The sequence below is a fragment of the Bos grunniens genome, chromosome 5, assembly GCF_055505025.1.
Source record: "Bos grunniens cultivar Pamir isolate PY7600 chromosome 5, Bosgru_T2T1.0, whole genome shotgun sequence".
Taxonomy (NCBI): Eukaryota; Metazoa; Chordata; class Mammalia; order Artiodactyla; family Bovidae; genus Bos; species Bos grunniens.
In genome coordinates, this window is record NC_141169.1 from 58,593,603 (window position 1) to 58,617,661 (window position 24,059).

General features: G+C 40.7%; 1 protein-coding gene across 2 annotated transcripts; it reads left to right on the forward strand.

Annotated features, from left to right (window-relative positions):
* The first annotated feature begins 21,184 nt into the window (after positions 1-21,184).
* LOC147372097 (olfactory receptor 6C2-like) lies at positions 21,185-23,171 on the forward strand. Of its 2 annotated transcripts, XM_086403589.1 has the most exons (2): positions 21,185-21,196; positions 22,230-23,171. In XM_086403589.1, exons 1-2 carry the CDS (start codon positions 21,185-21,187, stop codon positions 23,169-23,171), a joined length of 954 nt encoding a protein of 317 aa, XP_086259715.1. The 2 variants fall into 2 exon arrangements, with proteins under 2 accessions (XP_086259715.1, XP_086259716.1); XM_086403590.1 differs by lacking the exon at positions 21,185-21,196 and having other exon boundaries at positions 22,223-23,171.
* The last annotated feature ends 888 nt before the right edge of the window (positions 23,172-24,059 follow it).

The following is a 24,059-nucleotide window of genomic DNA, read 5'->3' on the forward strand; positions in this document are numbered from 1 at the left end:
AAATTATAATATTAATTATAGCAAACTATTAATTACACAAATATATGTATAATATTAATTATGTGAAAAAAGTTAAATTAATAGTCAGTCAGTCATGTCTGACTCTTTGTGACCCCGTGGACTGTAGCTTGCCAGGCTCCTCTGTTTTTGGGTTTACCCAGGTGAGGATACTGGAGTAGGCTTCCACTTCCTTCTCTAGGGATTCTCCGAACCCAGGCATCGAACTAGGATTGTCCATATTGCAGACAAATTCTTTACCCTCTGAACCACCAGGGAAGCCCAATTATGTGCTAAGTGCTATTGTAAACATGTTGCATAGTTTATCTCATTTAACCTTACAGTAGGGATTCCCTCGTAGCTCAGTTGGTAAAGAATCTGCCTGCCATAGAGGAGATTCGAGTTTGATTCCTGGGTTGGGAACATTACCTGGAGAAGAAAATGGCAATCCACTCCAGTATTCTTGCCTGGGAAATCCCACGGACAGAGGAGACTGCCCATGGGATCGCAGGAGTTGGACACGACTTAGCAACTAAAAGCAGCCTTACAGTATCCCTATGATGTAGTAATTTCTGTTGACTCTACTTTAGAAGTTAGTTTAGTTAATTAATTTTTGTTGCACTGTCTTCGTTGCTGCATTCGACCTTTCTGTAGTTGCAGTGAGGGCTACCCTTAGTTGTGGTGTGTGGGCTTCTAGTTGTGTTGGCTACTTTTATTGTAGAGCAGAGGCTCTAGAGCTCATGGGGTCCGTAATTGTGCTGCAGGAGCTTAGTTGCCTGGTAGCAAGTGGATCTTCCCAGACCATGGATGGAACCCTGTCCCCTGTTTTGCCAGGAAGATTCTTAACCACTGGACCACCAGGGAGGTGTTATTTTACACATTAGGAAACAGAGAGTACAGAGAAATTAAATGACTTGCCCAAGGTCACTCAGCTAGTAGATGAGAGAGCTATGACTTGATGCCAGACAAGCTGTTCCAAGGTCCAGACACTTATACCCTGGGCATTACTAAAACATGTATCACATTCTGTTGTCATGAATGGAGGATAACAAAGTGTGTCTTCATATCCTTCAGTTATTTAAACTTTTACCCCATGTTTTTCCAATTATATTAAAATAATCATATATTAAAGACTTCTCTCCTGAGAACAGAAATGGAAAATAAGGGAAGAATAGAGGAAGTCAGGAGAAATGAATGACAATTTTCTGGTAGAAATCTAACTTGGTCTCTAAAGAGTAAATGCTTAATTCACTGGAGGAGGGATGTGGAGAGATTATGCACCTATGGCATAATCACCATCCCTTATGTATTTGCATTTTATCATGGACCACAACTTTAAGCACAGGAATTTTAGAATTTAACCTTTCAGGACAGGTGTTTTGGAATAAGGAGAATCTATGATGCATCAATCGGAGAAGGCAATGGCACCCCACTCCAGTACTCTTGCCTGAAAAATCCCATGGATGGAGGAGCCTGGAAGGCTGCAGTCCATGGGGTCACTAAGAGTCGGACACGACTGAGCGACCTCACTTTCACTTTTCACTTCCATGCATTGGAGAAGGAAATTGCAACCCACTCCAGTGTTCTTGCCTGGAGAATCCTAGGGACAGGGGAACCTGGTGGGCTGCCGTCTGTGGGGTTGCACAGAGTCGGACACGACTGAAGCGTCTTAGCTGCAGTAGCAGCAGCATGATGCATCAATAAATTCTCCTTATTCCAAAACACCTGTATGGAAAAGTTAAATTCTAAAATTCCTGTGCTCAAAGTTGTGGTCCATGACGCATCAAGGAGAAAGCAATGGCAACTCACTCCAGTACTCTTGCCTGGAAAATCCCATGGATGGAGGAGCCTGGTAGGCTGTAGTCCGTGGGGTCGCTAAGAGTCGGATACGACTGAGTGACTTCACTTTCACTCTCCACTTTCATGCTTTGGAGAAGGAAATGGCAACCCACTCCAGTGTTCTTGCCTGGAGAATCCCAGGGGTGGGGGAGCCTGGTGGGCTGCGGTCTCTGGGGTTGCATAGAGTCGGACACGACTGAAGCGACTTAGCAGCAGCAGAAGCAGCAGCAGCGTGATGCATCAAAGTATAGCTCAAAAGTGGCCAAATCCCAATCCAATAGGAGTAATCCCAACTAAAGAATAGACTTGAAAAAAAGTGAATTGAAAACAGTTACAAGACGTTCTAGAACTAACACTAAAATAAGACGTCCTTTTCATCATAGGGGACTGGAATGCAAAAGTAGGAAGCCAAGAGAAACCTGGAGTAACAGGCAAGTTTGGCTTTAGAGTACAAAATGAAACAGGACAAAGGCTAACAGAGTTTTGCCAAGAAAACACACTGGTCATAGCAAACAGCCTTGTTCAACAACACAAGAGATGGCTATACACACGGATATCACCAGATGGTAAATACTGAAATCAGGTTGATTATATTCTTTGCAGCTGAAGATGAAGAAGTTCTATACAGTCAGCAAACACAAGACTGGGAGCTGACAGTTTCTCAGATCATGAACTCCTTATTGCAAAATTCAGAGTTAAATTGAAGAAAGTAGGGAAAACCACTAGACCATTCAGGTATGACCTAAATCGAATCCCTTATGATTATAGAGAGGAAGTGACAAATAGATTCAAGAGATTCGATCTGATAGACAGAGTGCCTGAAGAACTATGGATGGAGGTTCATAGCTTTGTATAGGAGGCTGTGATCAAAACCATCTCCAAGAAAAAGAAATGCAAAGAGGCAAAATGGTTGTCTGAGGAGGTCTTACAAATAGCTGAGAAAAGAAGAGAAGTGAAAGGCAAAGGAGAAAAGGAAAGATATCCATTTGAATGCAGAGTTCCAAAGAATAGTTAGGCGAGTTAAGAAAGCCTTCCTCAGTGATCAATGCAAAGAAATAGAGGAAAACAATAGAATGGGAAAGATTAGAGATCTCTTCAAAAAAAATTAGAGATACCAAGGGAACATTTCATGCAAAGATGGACATAGTAAAGGACAGAAATGGTATGGATCTAAAAGAAGCAAAAGATGTTAAGAAGAGGAGGCAAGAATACATAGAAGATCTTAATACAAAAAAGATCTTCATGACCCAGATAACCACGATGGTGTGATCACTCACCTAAAGCCAGACATCTTGGAGTGCAAAGTCAAGTGGGCCTTAGGAAGCATCACCACGAACAAAGCTAGTGGAGGTGATAGAATTCCAGTTGAGCTATTTCAAATCCTAAAAGATGATTCTGTGAAAGTACTGCACTCAACATGTTAGCAAAATTGGAAGACTCAGCAGTGGCCACAGAACTGGAAAAGGTCAGTTTTCATTCCAATCCCAAAGAAAGGCAATGCCAAAGAATGCTCAAACTACTGCTCAATGTACTCATCTGACACGCTAGCAAAATAATGCTCTAAATTCTCCTAGCAAGGTTCAACAGTACGTGAACTGAGAATTTCCAAATGTTCAAGGTGGAACCAGAGATCAAATTGCCAACATGCGTTGGATCATAGAAAAAGCAATAGAATTCCAGAAAAAACATCTACAGCTTTACTGACTATGTTAAAGCCTTTGTGTGGATCACAACAAACTGTGGAAAGTTCTTCGAGAGATGAGAATAATAGGCTGCCTTATCTGCCTCCTGAGAAATCTATATGCGGGTCAAGAAGCAATAGTTAGATTTGGATTGGAACAGCAGACTGGTCCAAAATTGAAAAAGAAGTATGTCAAGGCTGTATATTGTTACCTTGCTTATTTAACTTATATGCAGAGTACATCATGCAAAATGCTGGGCTGGATGAAACACAAGCAGGAATCAAGATTGCTGGGAGAAATATCAATAACCTCAGTTATGCAGATGACATCACCCTAATGGCAGAAAGCAAAGAGCCTCTTGATGAAGGTGAAAGAACAGAGTGAAAAAGCTGGCTTAAAACTCAATATTCAAAAAACTAATATCATGGTATCTGGTCCCATCACTTTATGGCAAATAGATGGGGAAAAAGTTGAAATGATGACAGACTTAATTTTCTTGGGATCTAAAGTCACTGTAGACAGTGACTACAGACATGAAATTTAAAGACACTTGCTCCTCGGAATTATGACAAACTTAAACAGTGTATTAAAAAGCAGAGACATCACTTTGCTGACAAAGGTCTGTCTAGTCAAAGTTAAGGTTTTTCCAGTAGTCATGTATGGATGTGAGAGTTGGACCCAGAAGAAAGCTGAGCACAGTCTTTTGGACTCTGTGGGAGAGGGAGAGGGTGGGATGATTTGGGAGAATGGCATTGAAATATGTATAATATCATATATGAAATGAGTCACCAGTCCAGGTTCGATGCATGATACTGGATGCTTGGGGCTGGTGCACTGGGACGACCCAGAGGGATGGTATGGGGAGGGAGGAAGGAGGAGTGTTCAGGATGGGGAACACATATTTTATTCTTTTTAATTAAAAAGAAAAAGAAAAAGAAAAAAAAGAAAGCCGAGCACAGAAGAATCGATGCTTTTGAACTGTGGTGCTGAATAAGTCTCTTGAGAGTCCCTTGGACTGCAGGGAGACCAAACTAGTCATTCCTAAAGGAAGTCAACCCTGAATATTCATTGAAAGGACTGTTGCTGAAGTTGAAACTCCAATACTTTGGCCACCTGATGTGAAGAGCTGACTCATTTGAAAAGACCCTGATGCTGGGAAAGATTGAAGGCAGGAGGAGAAGGGGACAACAGAGGATGAGATGGTTGGATGGCATCACTAACTCAATGAACATGAGTTTGAGCAAACTCCAGGAGAGATGAAGGACAGGAAAGCCTGGTGTGCTACAGTTAATGGGGTTGCAAAGTGTTGGACATGACTGAGCGACTGAAAAACAGCAGCAACAAAACCTTCTTGGTTCCTCTTCCGGTGATATACATGACAATGTGACATACATCTTTGAGTTTTTCTGCATCAACTAAGCCCCTCCCCTCATCCATCTCAGGGGAGATCATGTCTACCTGCTGAGCACAAGTGTGCGGACCCCAGACTGGCTGGAACTAGGAGTTTGAGGATCAAGATTCTGAAACATTAGCATGTTACCTCACCAAAAATAGTCAGAAGAAAGTCCATGAACTTCAGCCCTCACCCCTATGTGGCCTTTAAGAGTCTTTCACTGAAGTCATTCTTGCCTTGAGAACCCCACGAACAGTATGAAAAAGCAAAATGATAGGATACTGAAAGAGGAACTCCCCAGGTCAGTAGGTGCCCAGGTTGCTACGGAGATCAGTGGAGAAATAACTCTAGAAAGAATGAAGGGATGGAGCCAAAGCAAAAACAATACCCAGTTGTGGATGTGACTGGTGATAGAAGCAATGTCTGATGCTGTAAAGACCAATATTGCATAGGAACCTGGAATGTCAGGTCCATGAATCAAGGCAAATTGGAAGTGGTCAAACAGGAGATGGCAAGAGTGAACGTCGACATTCTAGGAATCAGCAAACTAAAATGGACTGGAATGGGTGAATTTAACTCACATGACCATTATATCTACTACTACTCAGAAGAAATGGGTGAATTTAACTCACATGACCATTATATCTACTACTACTCAGAAGAAATGGAGTAGCCATCATGGTCAACAAAAGAGTCCGAAATGCAGTACTTGGATGCAATCTAAAAAAAAAAAAAAAAACCAGAATGATCTCTATTTGTTTCCAAGGCAAACCATTCAATATCACAGTAATCCAAGTCTATGCCCCAACCAGTAAGGCTGAAGAAGCTGAAGTTGAATGGTTCTATGAAGACCTACAAGACCGTTTAGAACTAACACCCCCCAAAGATGTCCTTTTCATTATAGGGGACTGGAATGCAAAAGTAGGAAGTCAAGAAACACCTGGGGTAACAGGCAAATTTGGCTTTGGAATATGGAATGAGGCAGGACAAAGGCTAATAGAGTTTTGCCAAGAGAACACACTGGTCACAGCAAACACCCTCTTCAAACAACATAGGAGAAGACTCTACATATGGCCATCACCAGGTGGTCAATACCGAAATCAGATTGATTATATTCTTTGCAGCCAAAGATGGAGAAGCTCTATACAGTCAGCAAAAACAAGACCAGGAGCTGACTGTGGCTCAGATCATGAACTCCTTATTGCCAAATTTAGACTTAAATTGAAGTAAGTAGGGAAAACCACTAGACCATTCAGCTATGACCTAAATCAAATTCCTTATGATTATACAGTGGAAGTGAGAAATAGATTTAAGGGCCTAGATCTGATAGACAGAGTGCCTGATGAACTATGGACAGAGGTTCGTGACATTGTATAGGAGACAGGGATCAAGACCATCCCCATGGAAAAGAAATGCAAAAAAACAAAATGGCTGTCTGGGGAGGCCTTACAAATAGCTGTGAAAAGAAGAGAAGTGAAAAGCAAAGGAGAAAAGGAAAGATATATGCATCTGAATGCGTAGCTCCAAAGAATAGAAAGGAGAGATAAGAAAGCCTTCCTCAGCGATCAATGCAAAGAAATAGAGGAAAACAACAGAATGGGAAAGACTAGAGATCTCTTCAAGAAAATTAGAGATACCAAGGGAATATTTCATGCAAAGATGGGCTCGATAAAGGACAGAAATGATATGGACCTAACAGAAGCAGAAGATAGTAAGAAGAGGTGGCAAGAATACACAGAAGACTGTACAAAAAAGATCTTCACGACCAAGATAATCATGATGGTGTCGTCACTGACCTAGAGCCAGACATCCTGGAATGTGAAGTCAAGTGGGCCTTAGAAAGCATCACTACGAACAAAGCTAGTGGAGGTGATGGAATTCCAGTTGAGCTATTTCAAATCCTGGAAGATGATGGTATAAAAGTGCTGCAATCAATATGCCAGCAAATTTGGAAAACTCAGCAGTGGCCACAGGACTGGAAAAGGTCAGTTTTCATTCCAATCCCAAAGAAAGGCAATGTCAAACAATGCTCAAACTACCGCACAATTGCACTCATCTCAGTTCAGTTCAGTCATTCAGTCATGTCCAACTCTTTGCCACCCCATGATTCGCAGCATGCCAGGCCTCCCTGTCCATCACCAACTCCCGGAGTTCACTCAGACTCACGTCCATCAAGTCAGTGATGCCATCCAGCCATCTCATCCTCTGTCGTCCTCTTCTCCTCCTGCCCCCAATCCCTCCCAGCATCAGAGTCTTTTCCAATGAGTCAACTCTTTAAAAGAGGTGGCCAAAGTACTGGAGTTTCAGCTTTAGCATCATTCCTTCCAAAGGACTCCCAGGGCTGATCTCCTTCAGAATGGACTGGTTGGATCTCCTTACACTCCAAGGGACTCTCAAGAGTCTTCTCCAACACCACAGTTCAAAAGCATCAATTCTTAGGCGCTCAGCTTTCTTCACAGTCCAACTCTCATATCCATACATGACCACTGGAAAAACCATAGTCTCACACACTAGTAAAGTAATGCTCAAAATTCTCCAAGCCAGGCTTCAGCAATACGTGAACCGTGAACTTCCAGGTGTTCAAGCTGGTTTTAGAAAAGGCAGAGAAACCAGAGATCAAATTGCCAACATTTGCTGGATCATCAAGAAAGCAACAGAGTTCCAGAAAAACATCTATTTCTGCTTTATTGACTATGCCAAAGCCTTTGACTGTGTGGATCACAGTAAACTGTGGAAAATTCTGATAGAGATGGGAATACCAGACCACCTGACCTGCCTCTTGAGAAACCTGTATGCAGATCAGGAAGCAACAGTTAGAACTGGACATGGAACAACAGAATGGTTCCAAATAGGAAAAGGAGTACATCAAGGCTGTATATTGTCACCCAGCTTATTTAACTAATATGCAGAGTATATCATGAGAAATGCTGGGCTGGAAGAAGCACAAGCTGGAATCAAGATTGCTGAGAGAAATATCAATAACCTCAGATATGTAGATGACACCACCCTTATGGCAGAAAGTGAAGAGCAACTAAAAAGCCTCTTGAAAGTGAAAGAGGAGAGTGAAAAAGTTGGCTTAGAACTCAACTTTCAGAAAACGAAGATCATGGCATCTGGTCCCATCACTTCATGGGAAATAGACGAGGAAACAGTGGAAACTGTCAGACTTCATTTTCTTGTGCTCCAAAACCAGTTCATATGGTGATTACAGCCATGAAATTAAAAGACACTTACTCCTTGGAAGGAAAGTTCTGACCAACCTAGATAACATTTCAAAAGCAGAGACATTACTTTGCCTACTAAGGTCCGTCTAGTCAAGGCTATGGTTTTTCCCGTTGTCATGGATGTGAGAGTTGGACTGTGATGAAAGCTGAGCACTGAAGAATTGAATCTTTTGACCTGTGGTGTTGAAGAAGACTCTTGAGAGTCTCTTGAACTGCAAGGAAATCCATCCAGTTCATTCTGAAGGAGATCAATCCTGGGTGTTCATTGGAAGGACTGAGGCTAAAGCTGAAACTCCAATACTTTGGCTACCTCATGCCAAGAGTTGACTCGCTGGAAAAGACCCCTGATGCTGGGAGGGATTGGGGGCAGGAGGAGAAGGGGACGACAGAGGATGAGATGGCTGGATGGCATCAGCGACTCGATGGACATGGGTTTGGGTGAACTGCGGGAGTTGGTGATGGACAGGGAGGCCTGGTGTGCTGCAATTCATGGGGCCACAAAGATTCGGCCACGATTGAGTGACTGAACTGAACTGTTGTCATCCAGGAGTTCCTGTTGTCATCCAGGAGTTCAAGTCTTCAGAGCATGAGCTGCCTGTTTTTGTTGCTTGGCCTTGCACTAACACTGTAGTCTCCTTCACCACAAGCTTGTGTCAGTAAACTGACTTTGCTGTGTGACAGGCCAGGGGTCCCAGTCTTGTTTTGGTAACAGAACCACCTACTTGACCCTAGTCAACCTCTAGAGCCAGAAATAGTAACAATCTGATGTTCTAAGACACTAAGATATGGGCTGATTTGTTGCATAGCAATTGATGAGTTGGGATTCCCTGGTGGCTCAGACGGTAAAGCGTCTGCCCGCAATGTGGGAGACCGGGGTTTGATCCCTGGGTTGGGAAGAACCCCTGGAGAAGGAAATGGCACCCCACTCCAGTACTCTTGCCTAGAAAATTCCATGGATGAAGGAGCCTGGTGGGCTACAGTCTATGCAGTCGCAAAGAGTTGGACATGACTAAACAACTTCACTTCACTTCAACTGATGACTGAAATGAGTGCAGAGAAAGAACCAGAATTTAGAAAGTGCAGAGAAAGAACCACCAAAAATTAGAATTTAGAGAGTGCAAAAATTAGAATTTAGAGAGTGCAGAGAAAGAACCACCAAAAATTAGAATTTTGGTGGTTTCCAGGGCTCAGGAAACCTATTGGACTCTGAGGAGCCTGAATCCCATGCAAATTCTTTAAGCTGTATACTCTCGACTTTGCTCCTTTTAGAACATATATTTAATCTTGAAAAACACTAAAATTTAGATATATAAATATTGGAGAGAAAAATGAACCCAGTCCCATTGAAAATATATTTCATTTTCAAAGAACATGTTAAAATGATTGGAGCCCATAGGAAATATCTATTATGGTGAGATTCTAAGTGGTTGTGAAGCTATTTGTTTCAGTCAGACCATTAGGAGTTTGCCATCTTGTATATTATTATGAATCCTTAAAATTACATTGTATGTGATAATTTTAAAATCCCATTTAAAGTGTAAAGAAAATGAGGCTCATGGAATTAACAAGTTTTATGAGTGACAGATCAATGGATGGACTCCACTTTTATGCAACACCAAAGCAGTATTAATTACAGTATGTGGTGGTAGCTCAGAGAAACACATTTCCTTCAGCAGATGATACAGGGAAGAGCTCACCTATTGAAAGCTACACTAATCGCAACAAACAGAGTAGAAATCATGACAATGTCGCAACATTTCAGAGCACTTTTCCATGGAGGAGTCCAGGACGTTCATCCACCCACACCTGCTCTGTGGTTTGGTCTTGGCCTCTATAGCTCCTGTGGTCCTGGGAGAGGTGGGTGAAGGGCAAGGAGGCACAGGAGGCACAGCTGCCTTGGTTTGGGGCTTATGTGTTTCCCCTACCCGAAAGGCTAGAGCAGGCGAATCCCTGTAGGACAGGAGGAGGAGCAAAATCTCCACAAGGAAAAACTCGGGAACACATGTATGCCTGTGGTGGATTCATTTTGATATTTGGCAAAACTAATACAATTATGTAAAGTTTAAAAATAAAATAAAATTAAAAAAAAAAGAAAAAGAAAAAAAAAATAAAGAAAATGAAGGAGAGCTGAAAGCAGGGAAAGACTGAAGATGAAGGAAAGTCAGATGAGGCAGCTGAGGAAAGGAAACCAGTACATGAGGCGGGGAGCAGGGTGAGGGGAAGGCAGTTGGTGAGGGGCATCCAGATGAGGGAAAGTAAGGAAAGCACGAAGGATCTGAAGGTGAGGGAACTTCACCAAGTGAGGGCTGGTGGGAATCTGAGGCCAGCAGGGACCCAGTGTGGGCTGCCAGATGGCAGCAGGCTGAGAGTTGTGTGGCAGGAGAGCAAACAAAAAAACAGGCAGGAAAATGGGGAGTGGAGGATTCTTTAGAGCTCTCTTTAGGACTTCCAGGGGAGGCCTTTGTGCACTGAAGAGATGGTGAGAGAATATGGAGCCATGTCAAAGATTCAGGAAGAGCTAAGGACCTTCTGTTTCTGTTTTGCATATAGGGTCAATTGTATGGCTTTATTTTTATTTATTTATTTATTTTTTTAGATTTTATATATGAGTGATATCACATGAAATTTGTCTTTCTCGGTCTGGCTTACTTCACTTAGTATGATAATCTCTAGGTCCATCCATGTTGCTATAAATGGCAGTATTTCATTCTTTTTTTGTGGCTGAGTAACATTCCATTGGTCTTCCCCAGTGGCTCATTGGTAAGGAATCCACCTACAGTTCAGGAGCTGCAGGAGATGCAGGTTTGATCCCTGGGTCTTGAAGATCCCCTGGAGGAGGGCATGGCAACCCACAACAGTATTCTTGCCTGGAGAATCAATGGGGAGAGAGGCCTAGTGGGCTACAGTCCATAGGGTCACACAGGGTCAGACATGAGTGAAGCAGTTTAGCGTTCATGCATGCGTATATATACAAATAACTTAGCTGTACTCCTGAAACAACATTTTAAATCAACTACACTTGAAAAAATAAAAAACCTAAGGAAAACAGTTTTTGTTGAATAGAGAGAGACGTACAAGCTCCATTCTGCTCAATGGGCTGATGGATGTCAGGGGAGTGAGGGGTAGAGGTGGGGCCAAAGGGATTTCAGTTCTGATTTCTCTGGTGAGAATATTGATGACTCTGCTTTCCCTGGTAGTCAATTGCTGGGCCCTGTGCTCTAATCTAAGAAGATACTTTGCTTTATATGTCACTGTTGTTACCAGTGTAGCACACAGTTAACTTCTTCCACTGGGTGGGAGTGTCAGTATCTGGAAAACAGCTCAAGGATATTGTTTAAAATATTATCTATAGTCCTTGAGGAGGAACTAAAAGTCCTTGACTTTTTAAATGGCTGAACTATTATTTTGCCTTGCTTGACTGTTTTCCTTTGTTTATGCATTTTCTCTCTCTAGTTAAATTTGCTCTTGGAACTTGGGGAAGGCCGAGGAGGCTAAAGTTTTTCTACAAAGAAGAGGCAAGCAGAGGACATGGAGTGGTGTGTGTGTGTGTGTGTGTGTGTGTGATGTGTCCCAGAAAGGCCCCATAGGGTCTTGCTTGGTTACAATACTGCTAAATGTATTGTGGGACTACAAATTTTAAGTACATGGGATATTTCTCCTGACTGTAAGGAATATTCCAATACAGAATTAGCAAAAATAGGACAGTGGTAGTGGGTCACATGTACAAATGCATGTCCACAGGCTTCCCCAATCCAGTTACGTAGTTATCATAAAGCAGTGCAGAACAGGAAGTATGAAAGTAATTACTAAACTGATTAGTAAGCTGGCAAAAGCAGCGGTGAATAAGAAAACCATCTGAAAGACTGTACAGTTAATTCTAACGAGACTGGCAGCTGATATCAGTCTTTAGTTCACAGACTCTTGGTAAGTTTTGGTTATAATCAATCAATATTCTTGGTGGCTTCCTGTCTATCCTACTTTTAGGACCAGTATAGTCCATTAACCATTACCATATATCCGGCAGATCAGGTACTCTTTTGAGCATTACTTTCTCTTCCGGTCTTGTTTCCAGTCACAATAATTATGTAACCTTATGTCTGTGACACTGAAGTTCCACCATCTGGTGTCTGTTGTATTGGAATCCTATTGTCTCTATTGTCAACTAATTTTAAATTTAGAGTTCTAAAATGGCCTCTACTACTCCTTCATGAGAGTAGAGGACTCTCATGAACAGCCAACATTGAGTATTTCCGTGATGCCAATTCTCCTCTCATCAATGCATGATTTAGTGCTCTAAAGAATGTAGGATCCTTTTGGGAAATAGTCAGTTGATGCCTTCCCTAGTTTTGGATAATAAATTCTTTTATTTCTGCATCCCATCTTTTGGTTTCCTTGAATCTTTATTCCTTATTCTGACATGGCAATTTCAGCATCTCTACCTTTAAAATCTAAGTTCATTATTTTACACATTCAGAGAGTCATGCCAGCAATATCTTAACATGTCCAGGTGTCAAAGTCAAAATATTAGATCCTGAATTCCTCTTCGATATCAAAAAAGTTATCCTTATGCAGCCTTAAAATGTGCACTTCTCTCCAAATTCAACATTGTCAAGATTCATTCTCAGTTCTATCAGTCCAGGTTCTGAAATCTGTTCATTTTTGGAGATTAAATCCATTTCTTTCACAACAGAAAACTACTATGAAAAATGTGGATATTAACATAGATGGAATTCTTAGAATATAACAAGAGGATATCATGGAAAACTTCATCTCAATATGTTTGCATACTTAGAGAGTGGATAAATTCTTTGAATTAGTTATCTGTAATGTGTAACAAATTACCCCAAACATAGCAGTTTAAAACAACAGATACCTCACAGTTTCTGTTATGTCAGGAGTCTAGGCAGAGCTTAACTGGGGCCGGGGACTCACACGGCTCTTCTAGGGATGCAATCAAAGTATTATCCAGGACTGTCTCAGCTCGAGGGTTGATTGTGAAAGGATCTGCTTCCAACTGTACTTATATGGCTATTGTGCATGTGTGTGTGTGTGCGTGCGCACGCGCACGTGTGTGTGGTCACGGCCAGTTATGTCTGCCTCTTTGGGACCCTATGGACTGTAGCCTGCCAGGCTCTTCTGTCCATGGGATTTTCCTTGCAAGAATACTGGGGTAAGTTGCTATTTCCTCCTCCAGGGGATCTTCCTGACCCACAGATTGAACCTGCATCTCTTGCATCGCCTTTATTGCAGGCAGGTTCTTTACCACTGAGCCACCAGGAAAGCCCCATATAACTGTTGGCAGCCCCCAAGTCTTCATTGGAAAAGACCTTGATGCTGGGAAGATTGAGGGCAAGAGGAGAAGGGGGCGACAGAGGATGAGACAGTTGGATGGCATCACTGACTCAATGGACAGGAGTCTGAGTAAACTCTGGGAGACAGTGAAGGACAAGGGATCCTGATGTGCTGCAGTTCATGGGGTTGCAAAGAGTCAGACATGACTTAGGGACTGAACAGCAACAACAGCAACAATGACAACAACAAAGTCTTCTTCACTTGCTGTTGGCCAGAGATATCAGTCCCGTGCCATGTGGACCTCTCTACAGGATACTCACAGCATGGAAGCTGTTATCACCCAAAGTGGGGGCTTTGACAGAAAATGAAATGAGAAGAAAGCCACATACTTTTTATAACCTAATGTCAGAAGTGATATTTTCTGTTTTGTTGTAAGTCACTGTGTTTAACTCACACTTAATGAAAGGGTATTGCTTGAGTAACAGGAATTAGAGATGATGGGGAGGTGTTTTAGGGGCTACCTAAGAGTGCTTACCTCACTCTTAGCACTGATCTCAAAATAGAAAAATTGTCATAATCTATAAAGGGATGAATATGGTCAAGAAATTTCATAAAACATCCCAGGCGGTTGGTTGAAATAGCAAGTTATACCAATCATTAAGGAAATTGTTAACTTACAACCTTTCCAGAGAAGAGGAGATGTATCCTCAAGTCATTGTAGCATTAGGTCAATAGCTAAACCTGATAAGGGCTGTCAAGAATAGAAAACGATAGTGATCTCTCTCTCTTAAACATACTTGCAGAAATCCTGAAAGAAGTATTAATAAACGGAGCCAGTAATACATTAAAAGTATAGTGTAGTTCAAGCAAGATGAATTCATCCCAGAGATGCAAGTTTGGTTTAATATTTGAATAATCAAAACCTAAAATGAAATGATGATATTCATAGATGTAGAAAAGACATGTGGTAAAATTCTGTGTCTACTCAACAATTTTTAAAATATCTAAGCAAACCAAGAGCAGATATGCACTTTCTTGATTTCTTTAAATCAGAACCTACAGCAAATATCATAGTGAAGTATAAAATTGTAGTTTACATCTCTTTTTAACTAAATGGGAAGAAATATGTTTATCATTACTGTTAACCAATAATAAAGAATAGATTCTGATTTATAAATAGTACCTTAGTTTCTATGCTTGGATCGAATTTGTTATTACTGCATCATATTCTCTCGAAGGACATTAATCCCATTGGTGCTGGATTGAGATTCTTTTGACAAAATGAATTATATTAGATAGATTAGAGACTTTTGAATCAGGTCTTTCAAGGACCTTCACTCCACCCCTTTTTTCCCCCTGGGAATCTGTTGCAGATGGAGGTTATAAAGGAGGTCTTTAATGTAAAAATCTGTGTGCTTGAAAGCATCTCAATTTCTCTTTGTTTTGAATTTTTTATCTTTCAGTTCCTCAGTGTGCAGAGAAATGTTTCTTAATTTAAAAATAAGATAGTCTATGTTGTATTTTAGAAGCCAATATATATTAGCAATGAGTGTGTATGTGTTTCTAACAGCAAGCGGCTAGTAATGCATTTAGATGCTCCTGCTGCTGCTGCTAAGTTGCTTCAGTTGTGTCCGACTCTGTGAGACCCCATAGACGGCAGCCCACCAGGCTCCACCATCCCTGGGATTCTCCAGGCAAGAACACTGGAGTGGGTTGCCATTTCCTTCTCCAATGCATGAAAGTGAAAAGTGAAAGAGAAGTCGCTCAGTTGTGTCTGACTCTTAGCGACCCCATGGACTGCAGCCCACCAGGCTCCTCCATCCATGGGATTCTCCAGGCAAGAGTACTGGAGTGGGGTGCCATTGCCTTCTCCTACTGGAATGTATTTTTTCAAATGGAGATTCACTTCTGTCATCAGATGTACAGCTTCCAGACAAAACAATGAAGAATGTGAAATGTAAGAACTGAGTATTTTATTAGTTGAGTAACTTCCCATTCGTAACTGATGAAGAAGATATTTATGTTTTATTTATATAAAACATTTTACTCTGTATGTTTTACTGTAGAAAAGGAAAAAAATTTGTACTAGTTTCAAAATTTGTCTTTGATATTTCACTAAGAAAACCACTAATTTCTGAGATTATTTCTAGAGTGATGAACTTTCATTAGCTTGAAAATATGGGTAATTTTCACTTACGCATCATTAACTTGGCAGAGTCCCAGGTACAGGGACTAATATCTTATTTAGGGCTTCTTCTCACTTTTTGATTGGGTAATATTTTTTGGATATTGACCTCCGATGAACTGGTTACATATTTTGGAGATTAATCTCTTGCCAGTTGCTTCATTTTCAAATATTTCTCCCATTCTGAGATTGTATTTTCATCTAGTTTATGGATTCTTTTGCTGTGCAAAAAAAATTTAAGTTTAATCAGGTCCTATTTGTTCACTTTTGTTTTTATTTTCATTACTCTAGAAGATGGATCAAAAAAGGTCTTGCTGCAGTTTATGTCACAGAGAGTTCTGCCTATGCTTCCCTCTAACAGTTTTGTAGTATCCAGCCTTGTGACTGATTCCTTTGATAAAAGTCTATTTGATGGGAGAGTATGGTGGAGGCAAGACTGATGAAGAAAGACTAGTGAAATGGAGAGTCACTATTTGATGGGTATGGTTTCAGTTATGCAAAAAGAATATAATCTAGAGATCCGTGTGCAATATACTGCCTATAATGAGCAAGAAAGTGAAAGTGAAAGTGTTCATTGAACAGTTGTGTCTGATTCTTTGCAACCCCATGGGCTGTGGCTTGGCAGACTCCTCTGTCCATGGGATTTTCCATGGCAAGAATACTGGAGTGGGTTGCCATTCCCTTCTCTGGGGATCTTCCCTACCCAAGGATCAAACCCAGATCTCCTGCATTGCAGATGGATGCTTTACCATCTGAGACACTTAGAGACATGGTACATTTAAAAATGTAAGAGAGCAAATCTCATGTTAAGTGTACTTTGTTGCTGTTGTTCAGTAGCTCAGTTGTGTCTGACTCTTTGTGACCCCATGGACTGCAGCACAGCAGGTTTCCCTGTCCTTCACCATCTCCTGAAGCTTGCTCAAACTCATGTTCATTGAGTTCGTGATGCCATCCAACCATCTCATCCTCTGTCGTCCCGTTCTCCTCCTGCCTTCAATCTTTCCCAGCATCAGGATCTTTTCTAATGAGTCAGCTCTTTACATCAGGCGGCCAAAGTATTGGAGCTTCAGCTTCAGCATCAGTCCTTCTGATGAATTTTTCTGCTGTATCCCTAGACACAGTAGTCATTTGTGGATGTGAGAGTTGAAGCATAAAGAAAGCTGAGGGCTGAAGAATTGATGCTTTTGAACTGTGGTGTTGGAGAAGACTCTTGAGAGTCCCTTGGACAGCAAGGAGATCAAACCAGTCAATCCTAAAAGAAATCAGCCTTGAATATTCGTTGGAAGGACTGATACTGAAGCTGAAGCTCCAATACTTTGGCCACCTGATGCAAAGAACTGACTCATTGGGAAAGACCTTGATGCTGGGAAAGATTGAAGGCAGGAGGAGAAGGGGACGACAGTGGATGAGATGGTTGGATGGCATCACCAACTGGATGGACATGCATTTCAGCATGCTCCAGGAGTTGGTGATGGAGAGGGATGCCTGGTGTGCTACAGTCCATGGGGTCGCCAAGAGTCGGACACAACTGAGTGACTGAACTAAACTGATCCTTAGCAATTCATTGTGTATGTCCAAAGAATTGAGATATTTACTTGGAAAACCACAGTATTTTTCAGTAAATTTAACACTAATAAAATAATTTTATCTAATTCATTATCCACATTTCCATTTGTCCCTGACACAGTAATGTAATTTTCCCTTCCTTTTACCAAGTATCCAAACTGGATAAAATATTGCATTTATTTGTCATGATTCTTTATTCTCTTTTATTTGGAACATCATATGTATATATATATATATATTTTAAGATAGGTATTTTTGCAGATTTCAGTCTCTCTTCTTTTTCCAATAGAATTTCCTCAGTTTGATTTTCTCTGATGGTCCATCATAGTTAAGTTCAGGTTATTTATCCTCGACCAGAGTATGAAACAGATGATATTATATTATTCTCACAGAGACAAGTCTGATCACTAGGTCTGATCATTATTCCATTTGTCCATTATATAATCATTCCAGTTCCCTTGGCTAATAAAGGTTTCAGAATATACCTTCAGACCATGCAAGTATTCTGCTTCTCAACAAAAAACATCCCTTGATTTTGCATTCTTGGTGTTTTTTGTTTGCCTGTTTTCATCTTTCAGTTCAGTTCAGTTCAGTCACTCAGTCATGTCCGACTCTTTGAGACCACATGAATTGCAGCACGCCAGGCCTCCCTGTCCATCACCAACTCCCAGAGTTCATGCAAACTCATGTGCATTGAGTTGGTAATGCCATCCAGCCATCTCATCCTCTGTTGTCTCCTTCTTCTCCTGCCCCCAATCCCTCCCAGCATCAGGGTCTTTTCCAATGAGTAAACTCTTCGCATGAGGTGGCCAAAGTATTGGAGTTTCAGCTTCAGCATCAGTCCTTCCAGTGAACACCCAGGTCTCTTTTAGGATGGACTGGTTGGATCTCCTTGCAGTCCAAGGGACTTGCAAGAGTCTTCTCCAACACCACAGTTCAAAAGCATAAATTCTTCAGCGCTCAGCTTTCTTCACAGTCCAACTCTCACATCCATACACGACTACTGGAAAAACCATAGCCTTCTAGCCAGACCTTTGTTGGCAAAGTAATATCTCTGCTTTTTAATATGCTATCTAAGTTGGTCATAACTTTCCTTCCAAGGAGTAAGCATCTTTTAAATTCATGGCTGCAATCACCATCTGCAGTGATTCTGGAGCCCAAAAAATTAAAGTCTGACACTGTTTCCACTGTTTCCCTATCTATCTGCCATGAAGTGATGGGATCGGATGCCATGAACTTAGTTTTCTGAATGTTGAGCTTTAAGCCAACCTTTTCACTCTCCTCTTTCACTTTCATTAAGAGGCTTCTTAGTTCCTCTTCACTTTCTGCCATAAGGGTGGTGTCATATGCATATCTGAGGTTATTGATACTTCTCCCAGCATCTTGATTCCAGCTTGTGCTTCTTCCAGCACAGCGTTTCTCATGATGTACTCTGCATATAAGTCAAATAAGCAGGGTGACAATATCCACCCTTGATGTATTCCTTTTCCTATTTGGAACCAGTCTGTTGCTCCATGTCCAGTTCTAACTGTTGCTTCCTGACCTGCATACAGGTTTCTCAAGAGGCAGGTCAGGTGGTCTGGTATTCCCATCTCTTTCAGAATTTTCCACAGGTTATTGTGTTCCACACAGTCAAAGGCCCTGGCATAGTCAATAAAGCAGAAATAGATGTTTTTTCTGGAACTCTCTTGCTTTTTTGATGATCCAGTGAATGTTGGCAATTTGATCTCTGGTTCCTCTGCCTTTTCTAAAACCAGCTTGAGCATCCGGAAGTTCACGGTTCACATATTGCTGAAGTCTGGCTTCATTCTGGAGAGTTTTGAGCATTACTTTATTAGCGTGTGCTACTACTACTACTAAGTTGCTTCAGTCGTGTCCAACTCTGTGCGACTCCATAAACGGCAGCCCACCAGGCTCCCCGTCCCTGGGATTCTCCAGGCAAGAACACTGGAGTGGGTTGCCATTTCCTTCTCCAATGCATGAAAGTGAAAAGTGAAAGTGAAGTCGCTCAGTCATGTTCAACGCTCAGTGACCCCATGGACTGCAGCCTTACAGGCTCCTCCGTCCATGGGATTTTCCAGGCAAGAGTACTGGAGTGGGGTGCCATTGCCTTCTCCTACTAGCGTGTGAGATGAGAGCAATTGTGTGATAGTTTGAGCATTCTTTGGCATTGCCTTTCTTTGGGATTGGAATGAAAACTGACCTTTTCCAGTCCTGTGGCCACTGCTGAGTTTTCCAAATTTGCTGGCATATTGAGTGCAGCACTTTCACAGCATCATCTTTCAGGATTGAAATAACTCAACTGGAATTCCAACACCTTCACTAACTTTGTTTATCATGATGCTTTTGTCTTTAGTGATTGCAAAAGACTGATTTCCAATGCCAGCCCTCTTTCTCATCTACCAGCTTGTCCTTGGCATTCTACTATAAGCCAGAGCTTTTCCTTTTCATTGACTTTTACTTGATCCATTGATTGTTTATTTGTACAGACTCGTGCATTCCAAGTTTTCAGTGGGTTATAATTCATTGTTGTATTTAATAATCCTGATCCTCAAAAGGTCTCCCATTTTCTCAATTAGACATCTTTAAGCTGACTTCTGTAGGCCTTGAGACAAGCTCCCATTTATTATCTAAGGATTTCCTTTTCTTCTGGAATAATAAGATGTTACATGTTCACTTTTTACCTCCTCCACTCAGCCCTAGTTGGCCAAATTTTTAGAGATCCTGATTCATTTTAATGAGACACAAATATGGACTGTAGGTGAGCTCAGTGAACTGTGGTATCTTTCTTCTCAGCCATTTTAGTTGTCTGAAGACATATATGGAAGCATATACACATATACTATACTACAGCATAAAAATATACCCAGATATAAGCATGCAAGAGCCTCTTGATGAAAATGAAAGAGGAGAGTGAAAAAGCTGGCTTAAAACTTAACATTCAAAAAACTAAGATCATGGCATCCAGTCCCATCACTTCATGGCAAATAGATGGGGGAACAATGGAAACAGTGACAGACTTTATTTTCTTGGGCTCTAAAACCATTGTAGATGGTGACTGCAGCCATGAAATTAAGACATACTTGCTCCTTGGAAGAAAAGTTATGACCTAAAGCAGAGACACTACTTTGCTGACAAAGGTCCGTCTAGTCAAAGCTATGGTTTTTCCAGTAGTCGTGTATGGATATGAGAGTTGGACCACGAAGAGAGCTGAGCACTGAAGAACTGATGCTTTTGAACTGTGGTGTTGAAGAAGACTCTTGAGAGTCCCTTGGATGGCAAGGATATCAAATCAGTCAATCCTAAAGGAAATCAGTCCTGAATATTCATTAGAAGGACTGATGCTGAAGCTGAAACTCCGATACTTTGGCCACCTGAAGTGAAGAACCGACTCATTAGAAAAGACCCTGATGCTGGGAAAGAGCGAAGGCAGGAGGAGAAGGGGACAGAGGATGAAATGGTTGTATGGCATCACTGACTCCAATGGACATGAGTTTGAGCAAGCTCTGGGAGTTGGTAATGGACAGGAAAACCTGACGTGCTGCAGTCCATGGGGTAGCAAAGAGTTGGACACAACTGAGGGACTGAATTGAACTGAACTGATGTTGGGTGCATAAATATCTACAAGGGTTATATCCTCTTGTTGGACTGACCTTTTTAACATCTTCTTTTTTTCTCATTCCAGTTTTTTTTTTTTTTTCTTAAGGTCTATTTGTCTGATGTAAGTATAGATACCCCTGCTTTCTTTTGGTTTCCACTTTCATGAAATATTGTTCTGCATCCATTCACTTTTGTGCTGTGTATGTCCATAACAGTGAAGTTAAATTTTTGTAGGCTTCATTCAGTTGGGACTTTTTTCTTTTTTAAGATGTATTCACCACTCTATTTTTAAACTTTAAAAGAAGTACAGTTGATTTACCACTCCGTGTTTTTTGATTGGAGAAATGTCCATTTACACTTAAAGTAATTGTTGATAAGTATGGATCTACTATTGCCATTTTGTTATATGTTTCTTTCTGTTTTGCAATTCTTTATTTTCTTTCTTTTTCTCTTTGTAATTGGATGATTTTTTTGTAGTGATATACTTAGATTTCTTTATCTTTTGTGTATCTATTAGAGATTTTTGCTTTGTGTTTTCCATGAGACTTATAAAAATAGGTCTGTAGCAATATTTTTAAGATGAATAACACTTAAGTTTGAAGGCATAATGAAGATCTCCATTTTACTCTTTCTGCCAAATAATATGTTCATAAATTTGGATTAGGTCTTCTTCCTTTGTCATTGTATGGTTATGTATCTTTTAAGGTAAAAATGGGTTGATTTTTTTTCAAACTGCTTTCAGTTTTATGTCCTCCCACTCATCTTTCTTGATATAAATTGCTTTTATTTTTGAATATTCAGATTAACATGTTTCTAAATGTCAAAACTATATGAAAGCTATAGGAAACATTAAAATTATTATAGAAATGTTACTCCTCAATGGGAAAGATTTAAAATATTATATTTGGAATACCAGAGAGAGTTTGTACGCTGATGAAATTAATCTAGAGATGAGGAAGAAAATAATGAGAGATGGAGAGATGCTACATGAGAAACTAAATGTGTATTAAAAAATTTTTTTTGAGATTATGAGATTGGCATCAGAAAATAAGAAAATAACATTTATACAGAGATTATTATCTCCTAGTGTTATATGGCATAGCTTATTTAACTCTCAGAATAACACTATGATGTAGTATTATCATTAAAGCCATCTTATTAAGGAAGACAGTGGGAGCACAGATCGGTTCAATGACCTTCCCAAGGTTTCTCATGCAGTAGAGGACAGAGATATGATTGAACTCACACAAAATGCTTTTATCTTCCCTGTGGTACATTCAGTGGCTTTTGAGGGCATCATTTCATGAAAGATGAATCAAGTTATAGAAGGAAATGCATGTGACTGATTTAATTGTCATTTAAAGGCATCATTTGATCCTGTCTTATTTTGAAATTGTTCCTCAGATCCAATTTCTGTGACTTTCATGTGAGGATTAGACAATACTACCAAGTCAGTGATGAGAAACCATTCAGCAATAACAGCATTTATCATACTGGGTTTGACAAATGACACACAACTAGAGATTTTGATTTTTGTCTTTTTGTTGGTCACATATATGTTAAGTGTAATTGGGAATCTGACCATAATTTCTCTCATCTTTGTGGATCCTCATTTAAAAACAGCTATGTATTTTTTTCTTCAAAATTTCTCTTTCTTAGAAATCTCATTCACAACGGCCTGTGTGCCCACATACCTCTACATCATATCAAGTGGGGACAAAATGATCACCATCAATGCCTGCTTCAGCCAAATCTTTTTTATTGTCCTTTTTGGAGCTACAGAATTTTTCCTCTTGACTGTGCTGTCTTATGACCGCTACTTGGCCATCTGCAAACCCCTTCACTACATGAGCATCATGAACAGCAGAGTCTGCAGGAGCCTCATTCTCTCTTGTTGGGTATCTGGCTTCTTGATTATCCTTCCACCCTTTGGCCTGAGTGTTCACCTGGAATTCTGTGACTCTTTTATTGACCATTTTTTCTGTGATGCTTCTCCAATACTGAAGAATGCATGTTCAGATACATGGTTCATAGAGCAGCTGGTTATATTCTGTGCTGTTTTGACCTTTATAGCAACTCTTGTGTGCATAGTTCTGTCCTACATATACATTATTAGGACAGTTCTAAGATTACCCTCTGCTCAGGAAAGGAAAAAAGCCTTTTCCACGTGTTCTTCCCACATGATTGTGGTTTCCATCACCTATGGCAGCTGCATTTTTATGTATGTGAAACCTTCAGCTAAGGATGAAGTGGCCCATAATAGGGGAGTTTCTCTGCTGACTACATCTATTGCCCCTATGTTGAACCCTTTCGTTTATACCCTGAGGAATAAACAAGTAAAGCAGTCTTTCCATGGCATTCTTAAAAGGTTAATATTTTATTCAAAAAAGTAGCAGAACAGTACACCGGAAACTCTAAAGTAACATATCTGTCATTGGTATGTGGGTGGCAATTTGTGCCATGAGAGTGACCTATTTGGGCAAGCATTAAAGAAAACTGAGAACATCTAAGAAAGAATCCAGAAGGAACTAGCATTATGTAGCTAAGCGTTTTTCTAATCCTCTGAAACTGCTAACCCTTTCTATATCTGCCCAATCTGCAATTTAACAATTCCACTTAGCATTCTCAAATTCATTAGTTTTGCACATGTAACCTATTCTGGACATATCACTGCTTTTCCCTCTTTGCAGTAAAATCTATTTTGAAGTTCCTTTATTTTTCAAGAGAAGTATGTAAATTTTCAGGAAATGTAAGCAGCCTTAATTTTAACTTTAAGCCTGTCAATGTTGCTTCACAATAAATAATATGTTAATTTATATAACTTCAGTTCAGTTCAGTTCAGTCCAGTCGCTCAGTCGTGTCCGACTCTTTGCAACCCCATGAATCGCAGCACGCCAGGCCTTCCTGTCCATCACCAACTCCCACAGTTCACTCAAACTCATGTCCATCGAGTCAGTGATGCCATCCAGCCATCTCAGCCTCTGTCATCCCTTTCTCCTCCTGCCCCCAATCCCTCCCAGCATCAGAGTTTTTTCCAATGAGTCAACTCTTCACATGAGGTGGCCAAAGTACTGGAGTTTCAGCTTTAGCATCATTCCTTCCAAAGAAATCCCAGGGCTGATCTCCTCCAGAATGGACTGGTTGGATCTCCTTGCAGTCCAAGGGACTCTCAAGAGTCTTCTTCAACACCACACTTCAAAAGCATCAATTCTTCAGCACTCAGCCTTCTTCACAGTCCAACTCTCACATCCATACATGACCACAGGAAAAACCATAGCCTT